Source organism: Onychostoma macrolepis, chromosome 05 (genome assembly GCF_012432095.1).
Source record: "Onychostoma macrolepis isolate SWU-2019 chromosome 05, ASM1243209v1, whole genome shotgun sequence".
NCBI classification, from domain to species: Eukaryota; Metazoa; Chordata; class Actinopteri; order Cypriniformes; family Cyprinidae; genus Onychostoma; species Onychostoma macrolepis.
The window spans coordinates 6,139,700-6,166,168 of NC_081159.1; the positions used below are offsets into that span (position 1 = coordinate 6,139,700).

At 39.4% G+C, this 26,469-nt stretch overlaps 2 protein-coding genes across 5 annotated transcripts in view; both read right to left on the reverse strand.

Moving 5' to 3' along the window:
* Positions 1–6,347, reverse strand: part of usp2b (ubiquitin specific peptidase 2b) — a 33,921-nt gene extending 27,574 nt beyond the window's left edge. Inside the window, exons 1-2 of the mRNA XM_058777368.1 lie at positions 6,169–6,347; positions 4,099–4,663 (exon numbers count right to left, since the gene is read on the reverse strand). Of these exons, the coding sequence (XP_058633351.1) occupies positions 4,099–4,617 (519 nt within the window). The 5' untranslated portion in view covers positions 4,618–4,663; positions 6,169–6,347. The remainder of the gene's footprint in view (positions 1–4,098; positions 4,664–6,168) is intronic.
* Positions 6,348–6,536: 189 nt separating this feature from the next.
* tecta (tectorin alpha) overlaps positions 6,537–26,469 on the reverse strand; it is a 37,827-nt gene continuing 17,894 nt past the window's right edge. For 2 of the 4 annotated variants that reach the window (XM_058775419.1, XM_058775420.1), the window contains 25 exons: positions 24,590–24,662; positions 24,057–24,196; positions 23,645–23,932; positions 23,390–23,527; positions 23,068–23,233; positions 22,638–22,870; positions 22,117–22,296; positions 21,376–21,946; positions 20,571–21,184; positions 19,763–20,333; positions 19,027–19,676; positions 18,153–18,257; positions 17,496–18,036; positions 16,594–16,793; positions 15,822–16,202; positions 14,107–14,393; positions 13,733–14,013; positions 13,422–13,532; positions 12,999–13,201; positions 11,416–11,579; positions 10,888–11,136; positions 10,583–10,745; positions 10,262–10,346; positions 9,964–10,083; positions 6,537–7,756 (listed from right to left, as the gene is read on the reverse strand). In XM_058775419.1, the coding sequence (XP_058631402.1) occupies positions 7,653–7,756; positions 9,964–10,083; positions 10,262–10,346; positions 10,583–10,745; positions 10,888–11,136; positions 11,416–11,579; positions 12,999–13,201; positions 13,422–13,532; positions 13,733–14,013; positions 14,107–14,393; positions 15,822–16,202; positions 16,594–16,793; positions 17,496–18,036; positions 18,153–18,257; positions 19,027–19,676; positions 19,763–20,333; positions 20,571–21,184; positions 21,376–21,946; positions 22,117–22,296; positions 22,638–22,870; positions 23,068–23,233; positions 23,390–23,527; positions 23,645–23,932; positions 24,057–24,196; positions 24,590–24,653 (6,609 nt within the window). In that variant the 5' untranslated portion in view covers positions 24,654–24,662 and the 3' untranslated portion in view covers positions 6,537–7,652. The other 2 variants (XM_058775421.1, XR_009271290.1) reach the window with 2 other exon arrangements.

Consider the following 26,469-nt stretch of genomic DNA (forward strand, 5'->3'; position numbering starts at 1 on the left):
CATTTATATATATATATATATATATATATATATATATATATATATATATATATAAATCTATTTAATCTAATTTAATCTATTTAAATCTAATTTTCTATTTTAATATATTTTGAAATGTAATTTAGTCCTGTGATGGCGAAGCTGAATTTGCAGCAGCCATTACTCCAGTCTTCAATGTCACAAGATCCTTCAGAAATCATTCTAATATGCTGATTTGCTGTTCAAGAAACAATTCTTCTTATTATCAGTGTTAAAAATGATTCTGCTGCTTAATATGTTTTGTGGAAACCATTTTTTTTTTTTTTTATAAATATAAATTCAAAAGAACAGCATTTATTAGAAATATATTCTTGTATCAACATAAAAGTGTTTACTTTTGATCAATTTAATGCGTTCTTGCTGAATAAAAAAATTCACTGATCCCACACTTTTGAACAGTAGTGTGTGTATATAAGCCAAGCCTATTGAAGACCATTAGTATTGTTTACATTGTGACATCATTTTTGTAACAATTAAACATTTAATGGTCCTAAATACAGGCTTTATGTTCTTTTTGTGTAATATAATAGCTATTTCTTTCTTTTGATTTTGCATTGAAACATGACCCAGGTATGATCTGTTCTTGGTAGGTTTCCATCTAGAGATCAACTAGATGATGTTAGACAGGACAAAGATCATTGTTTCTGCCACGCAAGAAGCTGCAAACTTCACATAGCAACGCTCCAGCAACTTAATATTCCCTGGTATACTACTAACAGCTTTTATTAAGCTCAAAAGAAGAGTTGACTCATTCTGGTGACTTGTGCAGACATGTTTGGTTGTCATGGTGAGAGATCGGCACAGATCCCAGGAGGTGATTTGTATGTGAGTGATTTGGAATGCAGGACAGAAGATATGTTCTCATGAAATTTCAATCACACACCACAGATGTATTGTTGAGTGTTTCTTCGTTTGTATAGGAATGTATCTTCTGTCTGTGCATGTGATGTGTGTGTACTTAATACTTATATTCTGAACCTACCACATGCTTTGACTTGACGTGGGAAAGTGAAAGGAGTGCCATCAGTAAGAGACTCTCCCAGTGATTTAACTATGATGTTCTACTTAAGCACTCACTCCCTTTCTCGCTTGCTCTCCACCTTTCTCACACACACACACACACACACATACACTGAACCTAATGTCATAGCACAAGACCATAATTGAAGTCTGACTACGTTTTCTTCAGAAACTATGCATCAAGAACAAAATTAGAAATGGATCACCTAGGCAAATCAGTGACATGACTTTAAGGCCATCCAGTACAAATATAGCTAAACAAATATTCCATCTTCCCCTAAGTATTATAAGTATTTTTCTTTAATAGTGAGAGTTTTTTTTTTTTACTGTGAATGCTTATGATCGTCTTATGGTTCTAGATCTGGCATTTTTTAAACATCAGTAGACTGTCCTGTGATGCTGTTTGTTTGTAAAAACAAGGGATAGTTCATCCAAAGCTCATCAGTTTCAATTGAACAACACGGGACTCCACAGACAATCAATCAATCTATACATACATATATAAAAATTAATTTACAATCAAAAAGTGCCAAAATTTGTAAACTATGATGAAATAAATATAAAAATATTCCATCTTCATAATGATAAGAAAAAAACACTGAACCTTATCTCTCTGTACAAGTACTCCAGCACTCTGCTTATCCTTACAATAACTTTAAGCCTGATTGTAGAGACTTATGTAACCTAAACATACACGCCAGGCAAAAAAACTTTAGGATTTAGGCAGATCATAAAGACACCACTTCATCTCTTTCATGGCCTCTCCCAACACCACAAGACCATGGGAGTGGAATGAAGGAGAAGAGAAAGGAAAACAAAAACATACATTCTTGCACAGTGGTCTCTACTGATGTTTGGAATAATGCATAAAAAATGGTGAGATTAAATTTCAAAGCATCTAGTTATGTCACACTGTTAGGACAGGAGGAGAATGGGAACACAAATAAGCTTAAATCAGAGTTCTAAGCAGAACTGCACCTGGTAATGCACATTTTTATAACACCCTGATTTTGGCTGACCATACGCTATAGGCCTGACAATGACAAAGTCCAAGCTAACAACATGAAATTGTGCTGATATACAGGGTTGCTACTGTGAACAAGTAATTATATTCAGCACTGTACAGACCTCTGTCCCACTATGAGAGCAATCGACTAGCAATCAATGTGACACAATGTCAGCTCATAAATGAATGATCTCAGCCAACTGCAAAACCAGTTATAATCTGAAGATGTTTATGGGAGTTTGTGAGACCCAATCAACGGTCAGTTATTGCATGCGCTTGTTGTACGGCCCGGACAAGTCCAGACTAATACTTCAATACTGGCCCATACTTATGTATAAAATGTTCAATATTTGTGAGATATTTAAAGTCATTTACACCTATACACCTTTAGCTTAGTTAGTATACTGTATGATAGAATCTATAATGATTATATTTACAGCACCTTTATAAATGGAATAAAAACATAAAGCAAAAACACTTTTGCACGTGTTGATCTTTAAGAGAGTAATTAATCAAATTTACAAGATTAAAGTTTTCTTACTTTTCATGATAAAAATGTAACCAATCATTCATATACTTTTCATTGGTCCTTTCAAATCTATGTACTATAATGCAGGCATAGATTCTTTTGGATAATATTTGTGTACCATATTTCTCATCTTAACCAATCTGTGGCCCTCTAAATACAGCAGCTTTAATTAAAAGAGGAAGGCAGCGCACTCTAGTGAGTAAATCTGAGTATTACAGGGCTAATAGTCGTTTCAGTAATTAGTGTTGTGCCTTACTTTGTCAGAACAAACGACTTTATTCTAGTCCTTATTACATTACTGTGAATAACAATAAAAATAATAATATGAATATTAAAGATAGTAATATGCTGGCTGATAAAATGATTAAAGGAATATCAAAACAAGTTAAGATTAATCATAATGCTGATAACCAAAAAAAAATAAAAATCTCATTTTCTTTTTGTAAAAAAGTATAAATATAGGTTACGGTAAGGCAGTTACAATGAAATAAATTGGGGACAATCCATAAATGTTAAAACATTCACTAGTTTCAATAGTATAGCCACAGAACATGCATGATAAAAATAATAAAAACATGATTTTACTGTAAGAAATGGCTTACCAACCTTATCTGTATAAAGTTCTGTATAATCTTACAATTTTCTCGCCAAGACAATGTAACTCCATAAACTATAGAGTTTAGCTCCATATCTAAAAAAAATGTTTGAAAACTACATCAAACTACAGTCTTCAGGATTACGTATAAATTACATGTAGATGTGTTTGATTTGAGATGGAGAGAAACTCAATGCAATGAAATGACTGTAAAGTGTAAAACAGCTCTACAGTTCAAATCACACATTCGTTTTACTGAAAGAGTTCATGTAAGTGCTTTTATAAAATGATAAGCTTGAGATTCCAGCATTTAAATCATTCAAAATTGACCTTTTTTTGGGGTCAAAGACTTTTATATTATAATTTTGACAATACTTCCAAACAGTCTCATGGCCACAGAAGCAGAAAAACATTTGGCTCATCTTAACAAAGAATACAGATAGATTCTGATTCTCAGAATTCTTTTTAAACACATTTGTGACCCTGGACCACAAAACAAGTCACTAGGGTTTATTTGTAGCAATAGCCAAAAATACATTGTATGGGTCAAAATTATCAATTTTTATTTTATGCTAAAAATCATTAGGATCATTAGGATGCTCCATGAAGATATTTAGTGAATTTCCTACCGTAAATATATCAAAACTTAATTTTTGATCAGTAATATGCATAGCTAAGAACTTCATTTAGACAACTTTAAAGGTGATTTTCTCAGTATATTGATTTTTTTGCACCCTCAGATTCCAGATTTTCAAATAGTTGTATCTCGGCCAAATATTGTCATATCCTAACAAACCATACATCAATGGAAAGCTTATTTATTCATTTTATACACTTATGACTGGTTTTGTGGTCCAGGGTCACATTTATTGTCAAAGTACCTCTAAATACCTCTATTATCAAACTCACCTCTGAGCTCCAGTAGAGAGGCCCTGAGTAATCTGTTCGTCCCCTGATCATGCTCTCTTTGACTGTGTACACTCCTCTCTCCACTGCTCCTTGGTCACAGATCTCCAGTGTGGCCAGCTCCCGCATCAGGTCTGACTGACTGACTGACCTGCGCTGCCTTGACAGGGGTGACGTGCAGCTATATCCAGTCCTTGACGGTGAACGGCCCCTCGGCCCATTAATTCGGGGAATCTGACCTTTAACCTGCATCCTACTGTAGCTTTCACTCCGGCGGCTGATGTGGGGCTCTGAATGGGGTGCAGCTCGCCCACGTTCAGGCTCCTGGGGAAAGAACAGGACGCCTCGGGCGAGGCAAGGGCTGGGGTTCAGGTAGCGGGAGGTGGAAGGAGCATACCTGGAAAGCTGAGGTTGACCTCGGACAATATATCCCAGGGTGGGATCGCAGGGGTCATAGGAACTGTACGGACTTAAGAGGGTGGAGCCAGTGGTGTATTTGGGGGGTGAGTAGACTGGAGACATGATCAAGATGTGAAGAGAAATCAGCCCCAAGGTGGAGAGAGCCAAACTGTCACAAAAAAAAAACAAATACAGTCTGCTAGAAACAAAGCTGAAGAAGACCACACTAATGAGACTAATGCTTATCAGAGATTGTGTGCAAAATTTTCAGTCTCAGCAAACAATCTGTATAGGATGTAACATATGGAACTCTTGCAAACACAAAGACAACGAAATAAACGTGACTTGTCTCATCTTACAGTATCAGTTGTGTGGAAGTAGGACAACAGTCAACTAGAATTACTAGCAGGTAATGTACACAGACACTCAAAATGTTGATGATGGGTGTTATAATTGAAAAGTATTATAATTTTGGAGTTTTATTGGACAAAAAGAGAAATGCAGAAGAAGAAGGACCACCACAGCCTTCGAGAAATGGCTGAAGTCACGACTTCTTTGTGAGAACTTAACTAAACCATGAACAAAGGCACTTCCTATAAATAAACTTAAAAAAAAAAAAAAATCGTTTTCACAAGCAAAAATTTGAGAAGGGTCTACGTCACGCAGTCTAGTTACACCTACTACTATTTGTTACATCTCCTTCAAAGAAAAACATGGCTAGGTGGCTAATTGTTTGAAATACATTTATTTTATTTTTTTATGTATGAAAAGTTTGTAAAGCAAAATGATATTGCTTTCACAGCTGATGAAGTATGAAATAAAAGCAGCGACATACAATAAATGCAGACCTATACCATGTTGGTTAACCCTAATCTTCCATAATATTAAAAATTACTGTAGAGTTACATAATTATAAATATAATAATAGGCTACTTTAAAAACTGGAAAAACAAACAGAATGAGTTCCATAGTCTATGATCTATATGGATAAAAAAAAGATAGTATCAGATGGAAACGATGATATCCGATTGATACTTTGGTACTGGATAAACAGCCTACCATAAAATACAAGGTAAAAAATAGAATTACCATGCTGTCTAAAAACAATTTAGTATTGCTTTTTATTATTATTATTATTTTTTTACGTGGAATTGAAAGAAAATGAAGACAATTAAAATAATGATGAATGAGAAAATAATGAATGAATAACTTAATGAAGATGATAATAATGACAATGAAGATGAGGGTAAAAATGAAGTTGAAGTAGAATATGACGATGACGACGACGATGATGATAATGACGAAGAGTGTTTGTAGTGATGTAAAGAACAGACTGAATCAAGAGGAATGGAGGAATGCGCATTGGTCCGAGTAAGAGTAATTAAGTAATGCACTGCTACCTATTAAAGCAGCGGGCGCAATCTGCGCGTGAGTCAAACAGAGACTGTCACTGTAGGATACAGCAGTTACTATAAACACTGCATTTACAGCCCACTCATTAACGCTGACTGTGGAAAACTGCCATTGAAAACGGCTGGTGGTCTCATTAAATTGCATGAACGCTATAATCGGGAATAGACAGGGTTGGTAATAGAAACTCAGCTGATGAGGGTAAGTTATGTCACATGTTTAATCCTGCGCAAGAGCCTCCCCCATTACCCTTAAGATGCTTACCAGCGGAATTCCAGTTCATCCTCTTGAGTGACCAGCAAAATATTCCTGAATTTTCCTAAATACAACCCGCTCCTTCAAGATTCAGCAGAAAATCGTACGGCACTGGCTCAGCATTACGTACTCGATCAGTTGGTTGGAGTGGCAGCATACCAGCACAGACTCCTGCTCGGATATTTGCGCTTTTCTCAAGTCAGGATTTAAGGAACCGCCTCCCAAGCGGTCGCCATAGCAACGCAGATCGTTCGCTCTCTCTCTCTCTCTCTCTCGCGCGCGCGCGCGCCCGTTCTCTATCTTTGGCTTGCTGCAGAAGCCATGACTAATGCACTATGAATAGAAACAGAATCAATGTGAATTGCTCACTTTATTCTCAAATAAATCATATCAGATTAAAAACAAAACAAAACAAACAACCCCTAAAATAAGAAAACATTGTTACAGTAAGTATGGACATCAACATACAGTAAGTTTGGTCACCAATCAGCTGACTACATATGTTACCAATGGTTTATGGCAGTCCCAAACCTAAAAGAAATGCAGTATATTTCAGTTGTGTGGTGTCATGAGCAAAGTGATTAGAAACAGTCCTTGAATCTTCCATTAATATCGTCATCATCACCATGAAGTATGAGTGATATTGGCAGATTAAATTGCAAATGGAGTTGATGACTCTAACAATTCACTTTATGTGAGTGATTCATACAGTACATTGAGTATTTATAGTACAGGGCAAAAGTGTTCACATCCATCAAACATGGCCTACTATAGACAGCTTAAATAAGTGATGCTTGAAAAGTTGGCTACTCAAGAACATTTGTGTGTTGGTACCAAACACTATTCACTCATTTGTATTCGCAGGAATACAAAGCAATACAAATGCTGATTGGCATTTTGACCTCAGCAATACTTCAGTATGGCAAAAAAGTGGCATATCGAGAATTAGAGCAGTAGAGGGTATGCATTTCATCAAATTAACTAAATCAAAAACATTACAACAACATAACTGGTGTTGAGAATTATCATCCATTCTTGCAACACGTGCTTTCACGCTTCAGTGATTTTTCAGGAAAATTCATCATCTAATAAGTAACACTTGCTAATCTGTAAGTAGTGGCTGTGAAATATTCAGTAGTTGTCTTTCTATTACTACATTTCAAAGTGACAGTTTGCTTTTTTTTTGGTTTCTGGCATTAAGATGTTGTGCCAAAGAAAAAATTTGGGATTTTTCAGGATCTGAAGGGTGTCAGGTTATTATATTGGACCGAGGCACGTTGTTTATGTCTGAGATATCCAGCTGGTGAAGGATCACTTGGTTGCATTTGATCACAGTTTTCACTTCGATGAAGGGAACTGCTCAGAGGTGGTCCTCACTGCAGGACTGCTGATGCATCACATGCATATCCCCTCACTGGCTCCTTTTTGCTTTTCTTTTCTCCTCCCTTTTGTCTGTATACGCCTCTGTCTCCCTTGGCCTTGCTTGGTGGGTGTTAAGAGAAAAAAACTGAGGTGTGTGTTTGCAGTAAGATGTTGACGCTTACAACAACAGCTACCAGAAGAAGCAGGGGTTGAAGGTCAGTACTCATACTGGTGACTGTTAAGAAAGAGAAAATGAGAACAGAGGGTCAAGACGTTTACAATTTGAGTGAAGCCATGAAGAATGCACAAGCTTCACTTTGTTTCATAGTTACAGAGAAACAGGACGTCAACGGGTTCTGCTGCTGACATTTAATATGCAGAGCATATATGTGACCCTGGACCACAAAACCAGTCTTAAGTCGCTGGGGTATGTTTGTAGCAATAGCCAAAAATACATTGTATGGGTCAAAATTATAGATTTTTCTTTAAAGCCAAAAATCATTAGGATATCAAGTAAAGATGTTCCATGAAGATATTTTGTAAATTTCTTACCGTAAATATATCAAAACTTCATTTTTGATTAGTAACATGCATTGCTAAGAACTTCATTTGGGCAACTTTAAAGGCGATTTTCTCAATATTTTGATTTTTTTACACCCTCAGATTCCAGATTTTCAAATAGTTGTATCTCAGCCAAATATTATCCGATCCTAACAAACCATACATCAATGGTTATTTATGCAGCTTTCAGATGATGTATAAACCTCAATTTCGAAAAATTGACACTTAAGACTGGTTTTGTGGTCCAGGGTCACATATTTGTGAGAGTGTAGTGTACAAGAGTGTCTGATGACATCACTGACATTTATTATAAATGGAAAATGTGAAAACAAATTTATAAATGGCCATACAGCAGTAAAATGACATACCTCTTGTAAAGAAACATGAGTAAACATACAAAAATTGGTTCTGAGTGGAACTACAAGTTATATCTACTACTTCATGTTACATAATTTCAAGAACAATCGTTTTAGGTTTTATATGTGAAATGTTTTTTAGGCAGAATTTTATTGCTTCCAAATCTTAAAATATATAGAATAAATCCAAGAAAAGTTGGAAAAGAGCAGTACTATTGACAAAATCAGTGGTTGTGTCTGAAATCGTCTTATATAGTGCACTATTTGAAGGAACAGCCATTTGTAGTGGTGCCCGAAACCATAGTGGACATTATCGAATCCATTCACTAAATCCCGCAATGCACCTCAATAATAAGCGTACAGCCAATGTACAATAAATGGCTAGCCGCTTGAGGATATCTAGGTTCTGAGAGCGTCACGTCCAATGAATTCCTGCGTCTCACCAGAAGATGGAATCTGCAGAACTTCCGGTGCAGTCAATGTCCAAATTTGCTAACTTGTTTTCATTGACTTATTTAGTGGAGTAACGTAGGAAGGTAACACGGTATTTTGAATATAGCCAGTGATTCCTGGGGGAGGGTAATTTAGTGGGTGTAATTTATTTGATGTAACTCATAGTACTGTGGGCCACATTCAGATACCCATGATTAATAGAGTGCTGCTGGGAAGATGTATTTTTAAAGGGCCAAAACCTGGAAACGAGTTAGCATTTTCTGGTTTCATTGTCCCAAATTCAATGGGTTTAAAAAATTTTATTTTCTTCTACAACATAAAATACACCAATAATACCCAGTTTGATTTTTAAAAGCTTTTTCTTGCAGTTGCTAAAGGGACTACACAGGTTGTTAGGGACATTAGCAATGGCATTACACAGAACAGGTAAACTCATCTACTCACTAATTCGCTTTTACAGCCTTGTGTTTATACTCACATTCTTGCAAGCTATTCTAACTCAGACTGTCAGGGAAAAATGTTTAGACTGAAGAAGTTGTCGGAAGATTAGCGAAGGTGACGCTGAAGTCATGTAACCGTGTGGTTTGTTTAAAGCCTCTTCGGCTTTTAACTTTTGGAGATTGTTTTTTGGCTTCAAATTCATAAAAGTTGTGTTCATTTGTGAAGATGATCATAATGAACTAAATGTGTCACAGAGCTGCTTTTCTAAAATAATCCAAAAGCCAATGGAAAAATCTCATTGGGTTTTTGTTAACAGAACCAGTGTGATACTAACCTTCGGGATGGCTCTCAAAAATACATAAGCACTGCATTGCTGTGATTTGTTAGAAACTATTTTCTTTAGTGGACCAAAAATACAAAAAGTAACTGGCAATATTGTGTCTAAAATGTAGGTTTAATTAAGTTGATGCTTTTTTAAACTGTTGCACAAAAGCAGTGTCACACATGCAGTGGTGCTGTGTTCCAAGAGTGCTAATAATTAGTATTACAGCACTGGGATGCTTTACTGTTTGTAGCACACCGCCTATTTAAAAATTTTAAAACAGCACACGTGTGTGTATTTGTATTTTACCTCGGCAGCTCTTCCCATCTCTTTGCAGCATTCCTGTCACACAGCTGCACACAGCGCCTGTTACTTGACTAGTGCAGATCTGCTCACAGCCACCATTATCCTCTTCACACCAGTCTGAATCTAAAACACATATACACACACACACATAGCTGTAATCACCTTGCTAATATGCACATGCACACAACACCCAATTATACACCCACATCCTATTGCCTCCACTATTAAACTACACACACATTCCTCACACACACATACTCAGGACATGCATTCATGCACAAATCAATAATATACTCTGTACCTCTTCTTCTGATTGGTCCCACTGACAGGATCTGTTCTTTATGCTGACTGTAATCCATATAACTTCGTTTGTTATGAGGGCAATTCTGTAAAAGCAAAAAGTCATTACAAATCCAAAAGAAGCAGTTCTCCAAGATGACTGATGGAGAGATGAACAAGTGAACCATATCTACACTAAATCATGTTTGTATTTGTCAATTCAAGCCATGTTTTAGTGGCACATTATGAACCAACCCCCTGTCACTATTGTTCTAAATGGCAAAACGACTAAAAATAAAATAAAAAGATGTTTGTCGATGCGTGTGTGTGTACAAGCTCTCACCACTTTGCAAGCGTTGGTCTCTGAGTCACACAGAGAGACGTCACAGTGCAAATGCACCTCATCGTAATCACCAATGAACTTAAAGACAGTGACATGGAAGCGGCAGGTGAGGGACACGCCATTCTCAGCCATACCTATAGTGTTATCCTTGATGTTAGGACACCTGAAATTACAATTATGCTATGTGAGAGCTGTAAACTCATTGGTATGTATATGGGTGTGTGATCCTCTTCTGAACAGTATTTTTAATATGTTATGTTAAATATGGACTGAAATGGTTGTTTTTTATACACTATTTTTCTTACCCTCTCTCTATGATAATGTATCGAAGGCGATCGCTGCTGTAACGAGATGGTGTAGCCCAGCACATGTTAACAATGAGAATAAGCTGTTTATCATCTGCTCCTTCCACAAACACCCCCACAAACAGAACGTCCCTGGTGCTCAGCACCACTTCTCCCTCGCGGTACGGATGCCGGTACGAGGCGTTCTTATACAAGGCCATTTTTGTGATGAAGTTGCCCTCTTGGGTCGGCAGTGTGAGGTTTATTACACTGTGGACAGCAGAAAAAAGAGAGGTTATTATCTTTATCATTTGTCGCATATCTAGTGCATCCAACTGTGCAATGTGCATGTAATATGAGATTATGTTATCTGCTGTGTTTGTTATTTATTATAATAAATGTGGATGTTGACAGAGATAAAAAAAAAAAAAATGTTTTTCACAATATCAGGGTAAGGTATAATATATAAAACCATGGAATATTATGCTTATTCATATGGTACTTCAAAGAATACCATAATATTATCAGTGTAATACTGTGGTAGCTGACCTGAGCATTGGCTTCAATACTGTCTCCAGCGAAATCTTGATGTCCAGTTCATAAGCACAAGAAAACTCCACGTTGATGGTCTTATCACGCGTCACTACATTCCCTGTGTTGTTCACACTCTCGATCCACACCGTGTTCTTGTACATAATGTGTGTTCCATTTGACTGGACTCACAAATACACACACACACAAACGCACATAAAGTTACTGTAAATTTCATTACCTTTCCACAGAGAATAACATATTCAGCCAAGCAGACAACAGATCAAGTATGCATACAATGAAAATGTAATTATGAAAAGCAAAAAGAGTTTCTTCTGCTGTAAATCTGAAAGTCTAAATGATTAGTTGCAAAAGATATTTCTTGAAAACATATTTGGATAGCAATTTCAACATTTATTGTAATGTGTACCAATCCGAGTAATTTCAAACTAAATTAGGAAACATTTAATAATCTTATACCCCTGCTGAAAAAAACAATAGAACCCTGCCCAAAACACAATAGAAAATGTAATGGTTTTAATGGTTATAATGGGAATTGTATTGGTTTGAATGGAAACTATAACGGTGTCTACTGGTATGTGATGGATTCTATTGGTGGGATGTTAAATCCTATTGGAAAAATGCCCAAAATACACTACAAAAAGGAATTTTGTAATGGTTTTACTGGAAAAAGCTAATGGTTTATAATGGTATTTTAATTGAAACCATTGGAATTTCTGTGATGGTTTCTATTGGGCTTCTAATGTTTTTTTTTTAGCAGGGAGAGCAGACCAGTGAGCACCAATGAATATTTATCAACGCATAACACTAACTTAAGCTAATTTTGAACTGCGGATGGTTTAATGATTAAAAACAGTGCTTAACTCCAACTTGCCGACTATACAGCACTTGCATCTTGCTTTCAAAATGGTTTTTGGGATGCAATTCATAAGCGGTCGCTTGCGTATGATGCAAACAGCACTCTTCACATGACCCACACGTTAATATAAACTGTTCAAACTGATGATTTAATGCTCAAATAAGCATAAGCTGTTAAGTAATGCATTGCAATCATATGGAACCATTTCCATTTATACTCAAAAAATGAAATTCTTAATTATGTTTTCATCTGTTCCGTCCGCCATATTGGAAGGCTCTTCACTGAACTCATCACAAGGCAGCGGGACCTGCAAGAAAATGCCTCAGATTTCGGCGGAGGTTTCTCAGAAGATAAAATTATTCCCCTTAAAAAAATTTATATTATGAATGTGTAATGCCAAAAAACGTTTTAGGATGTTAGAGGATGACTAGGTTCTGAGGCACAGACAATAGTGAAATAAATACATATTAGGTAAACCTGCTTAAGCTGGTCCTAGCTGGTCTAAGCTGTTGCTCAAATGTCTTTGCACTGAACAGATGTGCACCAAACCTAAACTTCCTTGCCCTGTATTCGCTTGAATGGAAATGGATGTGAATGAAACAGTACATTTTCTTTACCAAGAACCAGTACTTTCCACTCTCTCAAGAGGCAGAGCTCATACTGTCTAAACTGAGACAGTCTGATCTTGAACAATTATGAGGGAAAGGAAGGATTTGTTCACCTGTACAATGGAGCCACAATGTCCCTTGGTATTGTTGATATGGAAGGAGATGAAATCCTCTCCCTCGATACCAGCACAGTGCTGGTCGTTAATTCGTACGTCTTCCCTCTCAAAGCCCAGCTGGAACAGACGGCACTTGGAGATAGAAACCTCCATCTGAGCATGTTTACAGGTCACCTCTGCCTGGATTATGTCATCCTCACCTACGCCAAAAGGTACAAGATATAAAGTCTTTTCTCAATATTTCATCCCAGTTCATAATATGACCTTTTAATTTAGCAGTTAGCCTGCCACTATAACATAAAAGGTAACTAGTACAGGATAATGTGAATGGGTTTGATAATGAATAATAAGAAGAACTTAAAAGAGACCCTACAAAGGATTTATATTTATTTCTGGCACAATATGTCTTGTTTTACTCACTAATTTCAGTGCTGGGTAGCTCAGGGCAGCCACACAGATCTCCTCCATTCTCCTGCTCACATGTGTTGTTCGAGCAAATCTCTCCTGCACAGGGGTCATAGATCCATTCTGCTAAAGACAGGTCCAGTTACAAAGTTAGCACAGAAAGTTTCTAATAAAATATCTGTTTTGTCAAAATTGTATAAATGACTTGTATAACAAATCATAATAAAATAAATAATAAAAATAATAAAATAAATATACATTTATTTTACAGATACATATAAAATTAACTTCTCCATTTTATCCAGTAGGTGGCAGCGTCCTCTTACAGCAGTTCTCCTGGGTGATCCACTTGGTGGTAAGTGTGCCGAAAGAGCGGCAGGCCTCAGCGTAGGCTGCCATGGAGCCGCACACCTGGGCCTTACGGTGGTTGTAGCAGCCGTCCATGTAACAAGACTGGTAGAAAGGGTGAGGGTCCAGCAGGCCGTGGCAGGGCTGGAAGAAACCTTTCAAATCTGTGAGCTTCAGACAGTTGTCTTCTCCCTGGAGCTCTGATACTGCTGTATTATCACAGGACTGAGCCAGGGCCACATACTGCGTCTCATCACAACTACAGGCAAGAGTCAGACAATGAAGAATAGAAAATGAGTGGCAATGAAAAGATGACAGGGTGAAACTAACGTGATGCGTGATAAATATAAACCTGTTCTGCATGCCGTTTGTTTTCCAGCTCTGAGCGAGCTCCAATGAACTGACGGCAGGTTTTCCACGAGAGGTGATGTAATCATCAGTGGGGTCCCCATTGAAGTTCCCACACAGTCCACACACCTTGTTCTGCAGCCGTGGGCCCATTGTAATGCTGAGGGTGTTAAATCGGTTGTAACGCACCTGGATGTCCTGGGGAGTGTCGATCACCAGGAATCCCTCTGATGTGGATACCCGTGTCATTAGACCTGTGACAAAAGGTACGGACACGGGCGTACCATTTACCTGAGGTAAAAGAGGAAAACATTTAGCATTTAGCAAGGAGACATTTAATGTCTTAATCAATATATAATAATTTCATAGTCAACTTGTAAAATGAAATGTCAAAATCCATCCTCTAATGCTAGCTCCAAACTCCACTTTTCTGTAGAGCAGGGCTGAGCAACTTCGGTCCTGGAGGGCCGCTGTCCTGCAGAGTTTAGTTCCAACCTCAATCAAACACACCTGAACAAGCTAATTGTCACGAATCCGGTTCATTGACTTCTGTCCAATTGCCACCAGAGGTTGAGTATTCTCTAACGGAGTAATCAGGGCGTGAAACGTACGGATCCATCTGCAAAGCTTTATTTAAAGGCGTGGTCATAAAACAGGCAAGGATCGACAACAACAAAAGAATAGTACAGGCAAGACGAAAGGGTAATCCGAAATACACAGGCAAGGATATGAACACGGGAAAAACAGGCAAGGCAAGACTATGACTAGACTAGGAAAACTTACGCAGAACTATGACTAGACTAGAAAAACTAGGGCAGGCTCCGTAAAGTAACTATCAGCCAACAGTGATAAACGCTAAACAATACTCAGCAGTTTGAGAAGGAGCTGAGTGGGTGTAATATAGTGTTTGTGTGATTGACTGTAGGTGAGTGCAATCAGTGCAATGGAACATGGGAAATGCAGTCCAGGGTGACGTGTAACAGTCTATGTGGTCAATATGATGGAGGGGCAACCTCTGGTGGCAATTGGACGGAAGTGCATGAACCGGATTTGTGACACTAATGTCTTCAAGATCACTAGAAAGCTACAGACAGGTGTGTTTGATTAGGGTTGGAGGAAAATGCTGCGTTCATGCCATATCGTAATTACAATAATTCTGAGATGACAACACGTGACGTTCTACTCAGAGCTGTTCACATCCTCGGACTCGGAATTATGCTTTTCTATGGCAACACTATCAACGCCTAAACAGAGCCTGCGGTGGTCAGGTGGTACAGTGGTCACGTGGTATAAGTCGTAGCTCTCAGAAAACTCCCAGTTCACATGTTATAATTACGAGTTCTATGAGGACGTGAACATTTTTTACAAGTTGGAATCTCATAATTACGGGAATTCCGATATGGCGTGAACACACCTAAACTCGGCAGGACAGTGGCCTTCCAGGACCGAAGTTGCCCAGCCCTGCTGTAGAGTGTAGCTCCAACCCTGATCAAGCTCAACTGCTTATAACATTTTAGTAATCATGAAGACCTTTATTAGCTTGTTCAGGTGTGTTTGATTAGGGTTGGAGCTTAACTCTGCAGGAGAGTGGACTTCAAGCGCCATAGTTGAGAAATTTTTATTCTCAAACACCAGTTTTCTCCTTTAAATTCTAGACCACTTCACCTGAGTGATGTCTTGTCCCACACATCATTTGCAGTACAATTTCGGTGTTCCTACCTTAACTGTGTTTCCGGAGATGAGAATGTTCTCCTCGTTTATGTAGAGGTAAGCATGGGAGATGGTGGTTAGGTTGGGTGTACTCCACTTGTCAAAATTGGCAATGAGTTGAAAAGATAACTCAGGCAGCTTATGACAGATTGTTGAAAGAACAAAGGAGCATGAGGCAGGTAAACGAAGAGAGGCACCATCAAAAGTACGGAAGACACCACCGCCTGATGCCACACAGTGTTGATTACGTCGGGCAAAGCATCCTCGCACACCATGACGTAGAACGCATTCCTCCTCTGCTTTACATCGCCGTGGGTCACACTGAATCAGATTCCGTCCAATACATTGACAGCGTTTAGTGCAGTCACTGTTCCAGAACAACTGCTTAGGCTTAGAGACAGAGAAAATAGAGTGAAAACACTTACCCATACAAAAGTGTGTTCATTTTTGGTTTCTAGGTTGTCCTTTTATGGAGCACAAATTCTTAATAATGAATTAAGTCTTATTATTTATTATTTTTTAATATATAATAATACATTTTGTGACTTTTTTTTAAGCTTAAATGAAAAACAATGCCAATGCAACAAGACTATACACAAAAACAGGTCTTTTAAAATTTGTTTTCTTGGTAAACTGATTAGATACAGAGAAAAGTGTGGCAGTCAATTAAAAAAAATTGGTATTGTATTTTGGTACTGCATGCTTTTAAGATAGGTTTATTGTATTGGTTTATTTTATTAGATGTATTGGCTTTGTCTAGTTTTGTGACATGCTGTCTTACCTCATAGTATTTACCGTCCGTGTAGCATCCACAGTTCTGACTGAGGATACAGCTCTTGCCGTTGAGCACATAGCCTTGGTCACACTGGCACCCCTCAACACAGTACTGGTTACAGTCTCTCTGTCCACGTGCAGGGGCACATTGCGGCTGGCACACCATCATACAGCTGGAATAGTGGCTGTTCACGGGGCACGACAGCACTGGGCACACACAGAGTTCATTGAACGGGTGAGCTTCTCCAGAAGTAAAGGGGAGGATGTATTGTATTTCTCTATGCAGGGCTTATATGAATGTGTGGCATTCACAGGGCTTTGACTGTGATAAAATGTCTTGTAGTTTTTATGTTGGCTAAACAGAACATTTGTAAATTAGGCCATGGTTTGTGGTTAGCCAGCATAACACCAAGCATTAAGAGGTTTTATAATAGTGTTTTCATGCCAGCCCTAAAAGTGCAAGCAATATTTGCATCTAAATACATGAAAATGACAATACTTTTCTTAGCAGCCACATAAATCTTTCAAATCTTTTATTTACTGAAGAAAATATGCATGGTGCTTACCCAAAATTGCTAGGGCATTTTGGCTGCTTGAGTGGTTGTTTACTGGTCTAAGTCAAAAGAGGCCACCCTCATATCTCTATGATATTCTAGTTTTTAGACATGAGTCCAGTTCCTCCTTCATTGTAAGTCTGTTTTTTTTTTCTCTGATCACTCTGATCACAAAATTAACAGCACGTCTCTCTCTTAATAATCCACAAAATTGACTGTAGAACAAACCCCTAACCTCAAGTATGAGAAATAATAGTTGTGATGCTTGCCTTAGAAAGCACCATGAATGTTTATGCATAACAAGATTGTGACATATGAGTAAATAAACATAATATGTAATATAAATATGTCTCACCACAGGGTGTGGAAATTCTCCATCCAATGACAGACACTCCTTGTGTCTGACAGGTACTGGCGTAAATCTGTAGCCAATTACAGATAGTTTCTCTCGCACCTTGATCTACACATGTATCCTGCAGACAGCTCTGGTAGAAGTATGCTGGTGCCACTTTGCTGTGACAGCGTGCAAACACACCTCCGCGGTCTATTATAAGTCCACATAATCTCACTGCCTCAGGTTCAACGTAAACATACAACCCTTCAGCAAGGTGGAAACGGTTTCCTGGGTTACCGTTATCCATGTCAATGTTACCAACAGCATCTGTTACTTGGGCGGGGACCTCAGCAGCTAGGCCCCTCTCAGCCAATCCACAACGAGGACAAGAGTCCCCGCAACCCACTTGGCAGAAGGTGTCACGTTCTGCCCATGCCATGCCCCATTCTGTGACACTTAGTGCGGGACCAGTAATGGGCATTCCTTGGCAGAGCCCACAGGTGGCGTTAAAGAGACTGCGAGGAAGAGTCAAAAGCAGTAGAGTATTCCAATCAAAAGCCACCTGTGGAAATATTAACTGTGCATTAGCTTCCACAGTGGATAATGTTGTAAAGTTGTACAGTATGTATTTTGTAAGCAAAAAGTTGTTTGCAATATGTATTTTGATTTGTACTCCACCTTCAGACCAAAGTCTGTCTCCACAAGTAACTGCAGACCAAGGGTGTAGATGTTAACTTTCCCTGGACCAAGTTTTATAGGCAGATACAGGCGCTCTTCATTCACCTAAAAGAGATAAATACTATAAAATATTGACATTTGTTTCAATAATAGCAATCAAAACTGTTTAGTACATAATACATCACTTTCAATCTCATCTTCTGGCTTCTTATATAATCTCATTTTATCCATTTGTTGTTCATCGTCTAGCTATATTATCTAACAGAGTTCAAAAGCCAGTTTCATGATGATTCCCTCTGTCTCTCATTTTCTAACTTGGTTTTCTTCTCCCCTCAATCTTTATTTGATCTAAAGTTCCTCAGATCTTTCAGTGGTGTTGTGAACTCATTCCAGACGTCACTCAGTTATAAGTTTCCCTCTGTATCTGCTCCAGTGTGCTAACAGATGCTGGCTGAAATATTATACCCCTCACCTGAAAAAATTTACTGCTTTGTTTAGCTCTTCTGTCTGGTTGATTAAAATAACTTTGTGTCATAAAAATGAGGAGTTTGACCTTCAAAATGTGGTGTTCTAGAATTACAGATGAATTCTTTTGATTATAAAATGTCTGCCACTCATGCAAATGTACAAAAATTGTATCAGTAGTTGTCTGTTTCAGGTGCAGGTGTAGAATTTTGTACTGATCCAAATCAGCTTTGGCTGCTGGATCACATCTATACACACAAATATGGACATGCTATTTGTGTCACTCAAACTGATATTGAGTTGTATGCCAATTACAATTCTGGGACATGGACCTGTTTAAAACAAAGCGAACAAAAGAATAAGATTCATATTATTCATAATCTCAACACATAGCTCAGGACAATCTTACCGTGACTGTGTGTTTGAAACTTCGTGACACCTCAATTTCATATCCATAGACCTCCAGAACAAATCCCCGCACCCATATAGTCTGGCCTGTGTCTCTCTCTTCACTCCGAGCTGAAAACTGGAAGCTGGGCAGTCCTCCCAGAACTGTCTCTGCACTGTCTAGTCCCCCAAAGCCTTCCGCGTCTCCCTCTCCACACTCAGTAGTGGCCAGACGAAGAGTACAGCTGCTCTGGAGGTCAAATGGTACACCTCCAAATGGCAAAAAGTGTCCATAACCAGCAACAACACACATGGCCTCTGTCCTTGGCTGACAGAAAAACAGGCCTTCATTCTCGTGGCAGTACTCCTCTGGGTGACAGGGTGAGAAGGTGCAGTAGACACTGTTGTCTGTGCCGTTGCAGTAGCAGCGCTCCTGGCACTCCCAGTCTGTCCAGAATGTCTCATTGGTGGCTAGCTGGCGGCTCAGGTAGAAGCAGCCACAGTCGCTACGTGCCATACAGATGCCATCGCGGAGGGCAAATCCCTCTTCACACTGGCAGCCCTCTGAGCAGGGTAGAGGGCATGGCTCCTCAGGATCATCCAAGTTAGAGCAAGTGAGAGGGCATGCAGATGTACACTCATCAAAATGACTGTTTTCTGGGCAGGGAAGAGCTAAAGAAAGAAAGAAAAAAGAAACTATGTGAAAGAGATAGAAGGTGCTGAAAATGATAAAAGAGAGAAACAACCAACTCTCTTACGGCAGTTGGTAGCACTCCTCCAGGCTCCCAAGTTGATCTGTGCATCCTGGCAAGCTGAAGCATATGCCTGGAGGGAGTTACACAGGGCAGAACGGTTTCCTTCCCTCACACACATGTTGTAGAGGCAGTTCCTGAAGAAAGGAGAGGGATTAACAGCTGTGTGGCAAGCCAGGAATGAGCTGTTTCCTGGGTCGTTGATGTTTCCACACAGCCACGGGCTCTGGTACAGCCTTAAATCTGTACACATACGATACAAGTCCTCACAGTCGCCATTGCATGTCAGATCATCCGCAATGGCTCTCCAGCCTTCAATAAACTGTTCGGGTGTATCGGCCTGCCTTCCACTAGGTAGACGGAGGTCATCAATTGGATCTCCGTTGAAGAAACCACAAAGACCACAGGTGGTGTTGTAAAAGAGGGTGGAGAGAGTGATGTTTAGCAGGCCCTGACGTGAGTATTGGGTGCGGACTAAACCACTCCACTCAATCACCGTGGTATTACCAGAGGACCGGTATATCATTAAAGGCTCCACTGGATGGACATAAGGAAGAATCGCTGGTTCACCGTTGACCTGGGTAGAGAGGAGAGTTACAACATCATCAGCATGTCATACAATCACTTAACTTGATCTGAACAATATGTGAGAATATATTGAGGAACAATCAGAGCTACTGTACAAGTAATGATATTGCTATAGTGAGGTGTCCCAAGTAGGTATCTTTGAGTTTCATCTAAGGTATCTTTTAGTTTCACAGATGGGAACTGACACTTTTTTTGCAGATTAGAGAATATGAAAGTCACCACAAACCTTTATCAAGTCAAAATCCGAGCCACCTATCTGTGCTTCCAAATGTCCCACCCTAACGACTACTGGCCGTAGCCATGTAGGGCCCTTATTCACCAGCTTCCTGCCAATCTTCACCTCCACTGATGTAATATTTGCAGGCAAGCGTCCCAAAATCTTCACCAGGTAGAATGAGCTCTCATCAGGGAACGGCATTGTGGACCCGTCAAACATAGCCAGTATTTGAGTCTGAGACAGCGAACATACTGCTTCACGACGAGGGTAACATCCCAACAACCCAACTTCTGCTACACACACCTCGCCTTCACCACAAGAGTCATTGAAGCATGTTACTTCACCTGCTGGGCCACACACACAACGCTGGGAGCATTCTTCACCCACTTCACCCCCTTCCCCTGCCCAGAAGGTCTCATTTAGGGCATAGTACAGACCGTCACGTTCACATCCACACTCAGAGCGACGGACGCAGCGGCTGCCACTCAGCACATAGCCCTGGTCACATTGGCAGCCCTCAGTGCATGGATGGGTACAGTAGAGGTGAGATGTCAGGTCGGAGCAGGAGGCAGGACATGCACTCGTGCAGACTTGGTAGTGGCTGTTCTCAGGACATGTCAATGCTAAGAGCCAATGGCAAATGAAAAAATGCAAGTTCAGTGGAAAAGAGAACATGGAAAGAACGTATTTATGATAGAAAGTGAGAAAATAATTTAATAATGTATACTTGATTTAACCTCTAAAAGAACTCTCTACGATGTCAGGACTTTATTGATATAGAATTAACCTTAAGGTCACACCTGCTATCACTCACCACAGAACGAGCGTGATCTCCAGGGTCGTATAGTGACTCCCAAGGCCTGGCATGCAAGTGCATATGCCTGTATAGCCTGGCACAGGGTGGTGATATTGTCACGATTGCTGCACATATCATAAACACAGCTGTACACAAATGCTGTGGGATCTACCACAGCTCTGCAGTCTCTGAAAGGCCCATCAGTCTTATTGATCAGCCCACAGTAGTCTGAGCGAAAGTAGAACACTTCGGCTGCCGGTTCACACGTGCTACAGTTCTGGGCACAGCCATCTGTACAACGAAAATCTGTGTCCTCTGCTCGCCAGCTACCACCCAGTTCCACTACGCTCTCTGCCAAAGAGCCATCTGGCAACACGGGGTCATCCGCGGGGTCATCGTTGTAGTTACCACATAGACCACAAGTGTTGTTGAAATAAGAGCTGGGTAGGGAGATGGAGGCGTAGTGCAATCCGTCATAGGTCACCAAAAGACCAAAGTCTGTTTCCAAAGCGACAGCAACGCCAGATTGGTATACCTTGACAGCGCCTAGTTGAAGTTGAACAGGGAGAGTCTTTATCAAGCCATCCACCTGTAACAACAGAAACACAGAGTGAAAGACATTGAGAAAGGTTATATTGCCTGTGTCCTGCAAGAACAATTTAATCTACTAGGCTGCTATTCATACTGATTGCACAGTTGGTCAGTTTAGTAAGAGTAACAGCTTCAAATTTAAAGGACTGAAACATGAAGAAAGCTGACCTGCACAGTTCCCAGAGTCCCTTTGGGTAGTGTGACACGGTGGTTGTACACCTCTACTGTCACATCCCGTAGCCAGGACACAGTAGTCACACCGCGGTTCTCGTTCTTGGCCTCCACACTGAAGAAGGGCAAACCAGGCATTTCCCAGCATGGACGAGCCAACAGGTATGAGCAAGTACCCTGGATGGGAGATCAAGGAAATCACATACTTTTAGCCTACAGTTTTATACAAAGCAAAAAAAACCCACAGGTGATCAGCATGATATTCAGCTTTGTGATAGGATAAATTTCGGCATCTAGCATAACCTCTGATAATGGATATCTTATAAACTCAATGTGTGAAATATGATGATCCTGGAAATCTTTGGAAATTTCATACTTAACTATTTCCAGAAGCATCAGTGAGCCAAGTGTACTTTGAATGCATCATTCAGGGGAGAAAAAGTCACCTATTCACCCATTATTATAGTTAACTATTACTGACCATTTTATGCAAATAGGATTTTAACCCTATACTGCACCTGGAAATGATAAAGAAATCCATCGAAAGTGTGGTAGTGGGGGTCTCCAAACACCACACAGGTGCTGGTACGGGTAGGCTGGCAGTAGTAAGCCCCCTCCACCTGTTCACAGGTTTCTAACTGACCACATGGAGTTTCTTGGCAGATGACCTCATTATCCAGATCAAGACACCTACATCGCTGAGTGCATTGGTCTGATAACCAGAAAAGCTCCCCACGGCGGTAAAACCGCCCTGAAAAAAAAAAAGATTGCGGAGACACAGAAAAAGAAGAGAGTGTAAGATAGGCCATGATCGGAACATGTTGAATAAAAAGTGTAAGTTGCAAATAAACAAGGAGCACACAATTAATATAGGAGTAAAATATTAATTGAATGTATCAAATACCATGAAAACATTATAAAACTATAACTATATAGTTTTTGTTGTACCATTGTAGCTGCAGCCATTTGCTGGGTCTATCTGGTCAGCATCAATGCGGAAAAACCACCGTCCTGGCACGTTAACATTAGTCGTCTGTTCAATGTTGACCACTTCATTCGAGCGTGATCCGGGAAGGTTGAAGAAATGGCTGACATCTCCACCATTAAAACCTGCCTAGAGAGAGCAATCATAGCAGAGAATAATAAAGAGATCAATTATGTTGTGAGTTTTCAGGAGTGAAAACATTTCCCAGGGAACTATCTGATGCAAAGATCCAGAACCCCTGTAACAACTGTTATATCACAGTTAAAATTTTCAAGATTAGCCTACCTGTGCTGTGGTTCCTCCCAGGCCCGTAAGAGGGTCTCCTCCACTAGCCGTGCCTGTGCTCCAGCTGATCTCTCCATAGTTAAACATAGCAAAATAAGCTTGGCCATCGGAGATCAAAACTGCCTGAAATGTATTTACCTGAAAAAAAAAAAAAAAAAAGATTTTGTTGTGGTGGTGATTATTGTGGTGATCACACAGTACATGCTGCTCAAAGTTTTGACATTGGTCATGCAAATAAAACTCTTTTTGGCTCACCGGCGTTGTCTGGCTGCCTCCATAAAAGGTGACCTGATGCCAGGTAGTAATGAAGACCCAGGTGGCAGTGAAGGACACCGTATTCTTGAAATACTTTCTGACATCCTGAGTGGCCCTCTCCAGGGTCTCTGGGTCTGTTGTCTCACGGTAGTACACATCCCCACGGATACCATTATGCACGTCAGCCCATAAAGGAGCAATGAAGGAACGGCTGTCACTGACGGGAAAAGCCTCTGGAGTGAATTGACTCACCTGAATGTTGAAGGAGATCACTCCATTGTTGTTGACCTATTGGAAAATGTAAGATGGTGTGCTCTTACACAATTCGCTGCTGAATTGAACAGCTGAGATGTTGCATTGATATTTTGGCTGAATTTTTCTCACAGTTCTCATCCATATTTTGGACACTTACATAAAGGGACCTATAGGGCACATTGAAGAATATGAACGGAATTAGTAGTGGAATCTCTGGAGAACTGCCATCATCCATCTTAGGGGTTTCTAAATCCCTGTGAGCTGGTCCAAAGGGGTAGAGGGTATCCTGAGAAAAAGCTAAGCAGAAGAAAAGGAGATGTTGACAAAGAAATGATAAAAGCATTGATCAGTTGGCCCTGTGAGGGTGTTTGGACAGATTGTGAAGAAAGGATTTAAAATATGTAAATTCAGTGATGTGTCTTTTTGCACAGATGTGGTACATCATAAGTTGTTCGCCTATTGAAATCTGAAAATACTTTTCAGACAGATGAAGTAATTTACCGACATGGAAAAGGTTTTGGGTTCTTGATTCAAAAGACTGAAGTCTTTTTGACATCATTATGTATTGTTTGACTCTTTATTCAGTGCCTTGGCTCTTTTTTTCCATTAATCACTGTTACGTCTAATGCTCGTGTGGTGTTGTGGAGGCAAGAGTGAGTTTATAGGTAGTACAGAGTGGACATCACTTACCTCCTCTGGGAGCAAGGGTGCTGAAGAGCTGGAGAAGAGAAACTAAAGTGCCTGTTCTGACCATCCTAAACACCTGAGAAACATTGAAATATTCATCACAAAACATAAGTGATGTTGTAGTGCCACCAGCTCTCCAAACATAAGTTATTTTAAGATTTAAAAAAAACATTAACATTACAATATTAAAAAAATTGCATGATAATAAACCTATTTAAAGAAATAAACAACTAGGCCAAGACACATTTGTCTCCAATCTTCCCTGGTTTAAAGAGCAGTCTCCCAGGTCTCCCATGAGGGCATTCTGCCCCTTTCTCCCTCTCCATGGTGGGCCTGTTCGCCCTGAGCTGAAAAGGTTCTATTATGTGATGGGGAACAATGTGTTGGGATCACATTCTCCAGCACTACCGTGTGAGTGGGCTATGGTGATGCAGTTCCAGGCCTCCACAGTGCCAATGAGCCCGCGGCTGGGAGAACTTGCCTTGCTCCTCTCCATCGTCTGAAGGGTCCATTACCAAGTGTTTATGTGTTATGACTTGTTGGCATCAGAGAAAAGGCTGTGAACAGTGAAGCTAATGGGTTTAATTTAACAGGCTTGAGTTGCCAGGGTCTTTACGGCAACCCTGAGGGGCTGAAGTTTGGGTTTCACTCTTTTTAGATTCTCCTAGCCTTAGTGTGCCAAAATAAATGGACAACCTCTCAAATATCAGATGATGGAAATGATAAGGATATAAAATTATTCTGATGGTAAAACTTTCAATTGGAAATGTTTTAGGTTGACCTATATTTTGATTAGAAGGACCAAATGCCTTTTAGAAAGTGCAATGATAAAACGCGATTAAACTGATACAGCCAGTATAATTCAGTCTTAAGGGTGACTCCACCGAAAACTTGTCTTAAAATAAACTACCTAATACTCAAATGCAAACCCAAAAGGTCTAGTGTGCTATTAAATAAATAGTATTTAACTTATTTGTCATGTGTATGGCAAGAAAATGTATAATGTTATATAATTTAGTTGTATTAGGAAAAGAAAAAAACAATTACATTGCCTTGCCTTAATTATGTAAGCTCTTACTATCACAAATCCAGAACTATATTGAGAGATTTCACTCAAAAAAAAAACAAACCAAAGCTCGCAATGTCATCATAGCTCAATTAATCAGAACATGTTATCAAATGTAAGTCTAATTAAATTTTTCATTTTTCATACAATGTTTAAATCCTAGACAAGGAATCGGATGATCAGTGCCTTTGCCTAGTAAGATAAATATCCAGTGTTGGCAAATTCAATTTAGCATTGCGCTGTTGCATAAAACATCATACAGTAAAGAATCATTACTTAAATAAACAAATCAGTCTTAAATGAAATTAATTAAAAATTGCAAGAAATTAGCAAGAAGAAAAAACAAAGTTACTACTAGGTTTTTTTCTAGAAATCAGAGGAAATATTACATTACATTTCAATGCAAACAATATCAGGATGCCATTAATTATAACATTCTAAAATTGCCATGGAAACCATAAATTTAAATTCAAGCTGCTTGAATTAGGAATGGATCCTTAAGTCATAGTTTTAAGTGTACCATTTCTTCCTATTGCCAAATGAGAAAGAATATCCACCTTCCAACATAACTGAAATCCAGTCTCCTGAAAAGAGCCTATGTGTTTTGGACAATGTCCTGTATAACATCTTCCGTCATGAAACCACAGCACTGACATTTGATGGGATTCCCAAGTGAACCATGAGATACTGTCTGAGATGCCAACAGGCAAATCCATTGCTCTCCACATCACATTACATAGAACGGCAGAGTTCATTTGGCTAACCTCTCAGAAACCGATCTCAAACAAGCTGCCTGTCTGACGACTGGCATTAATAC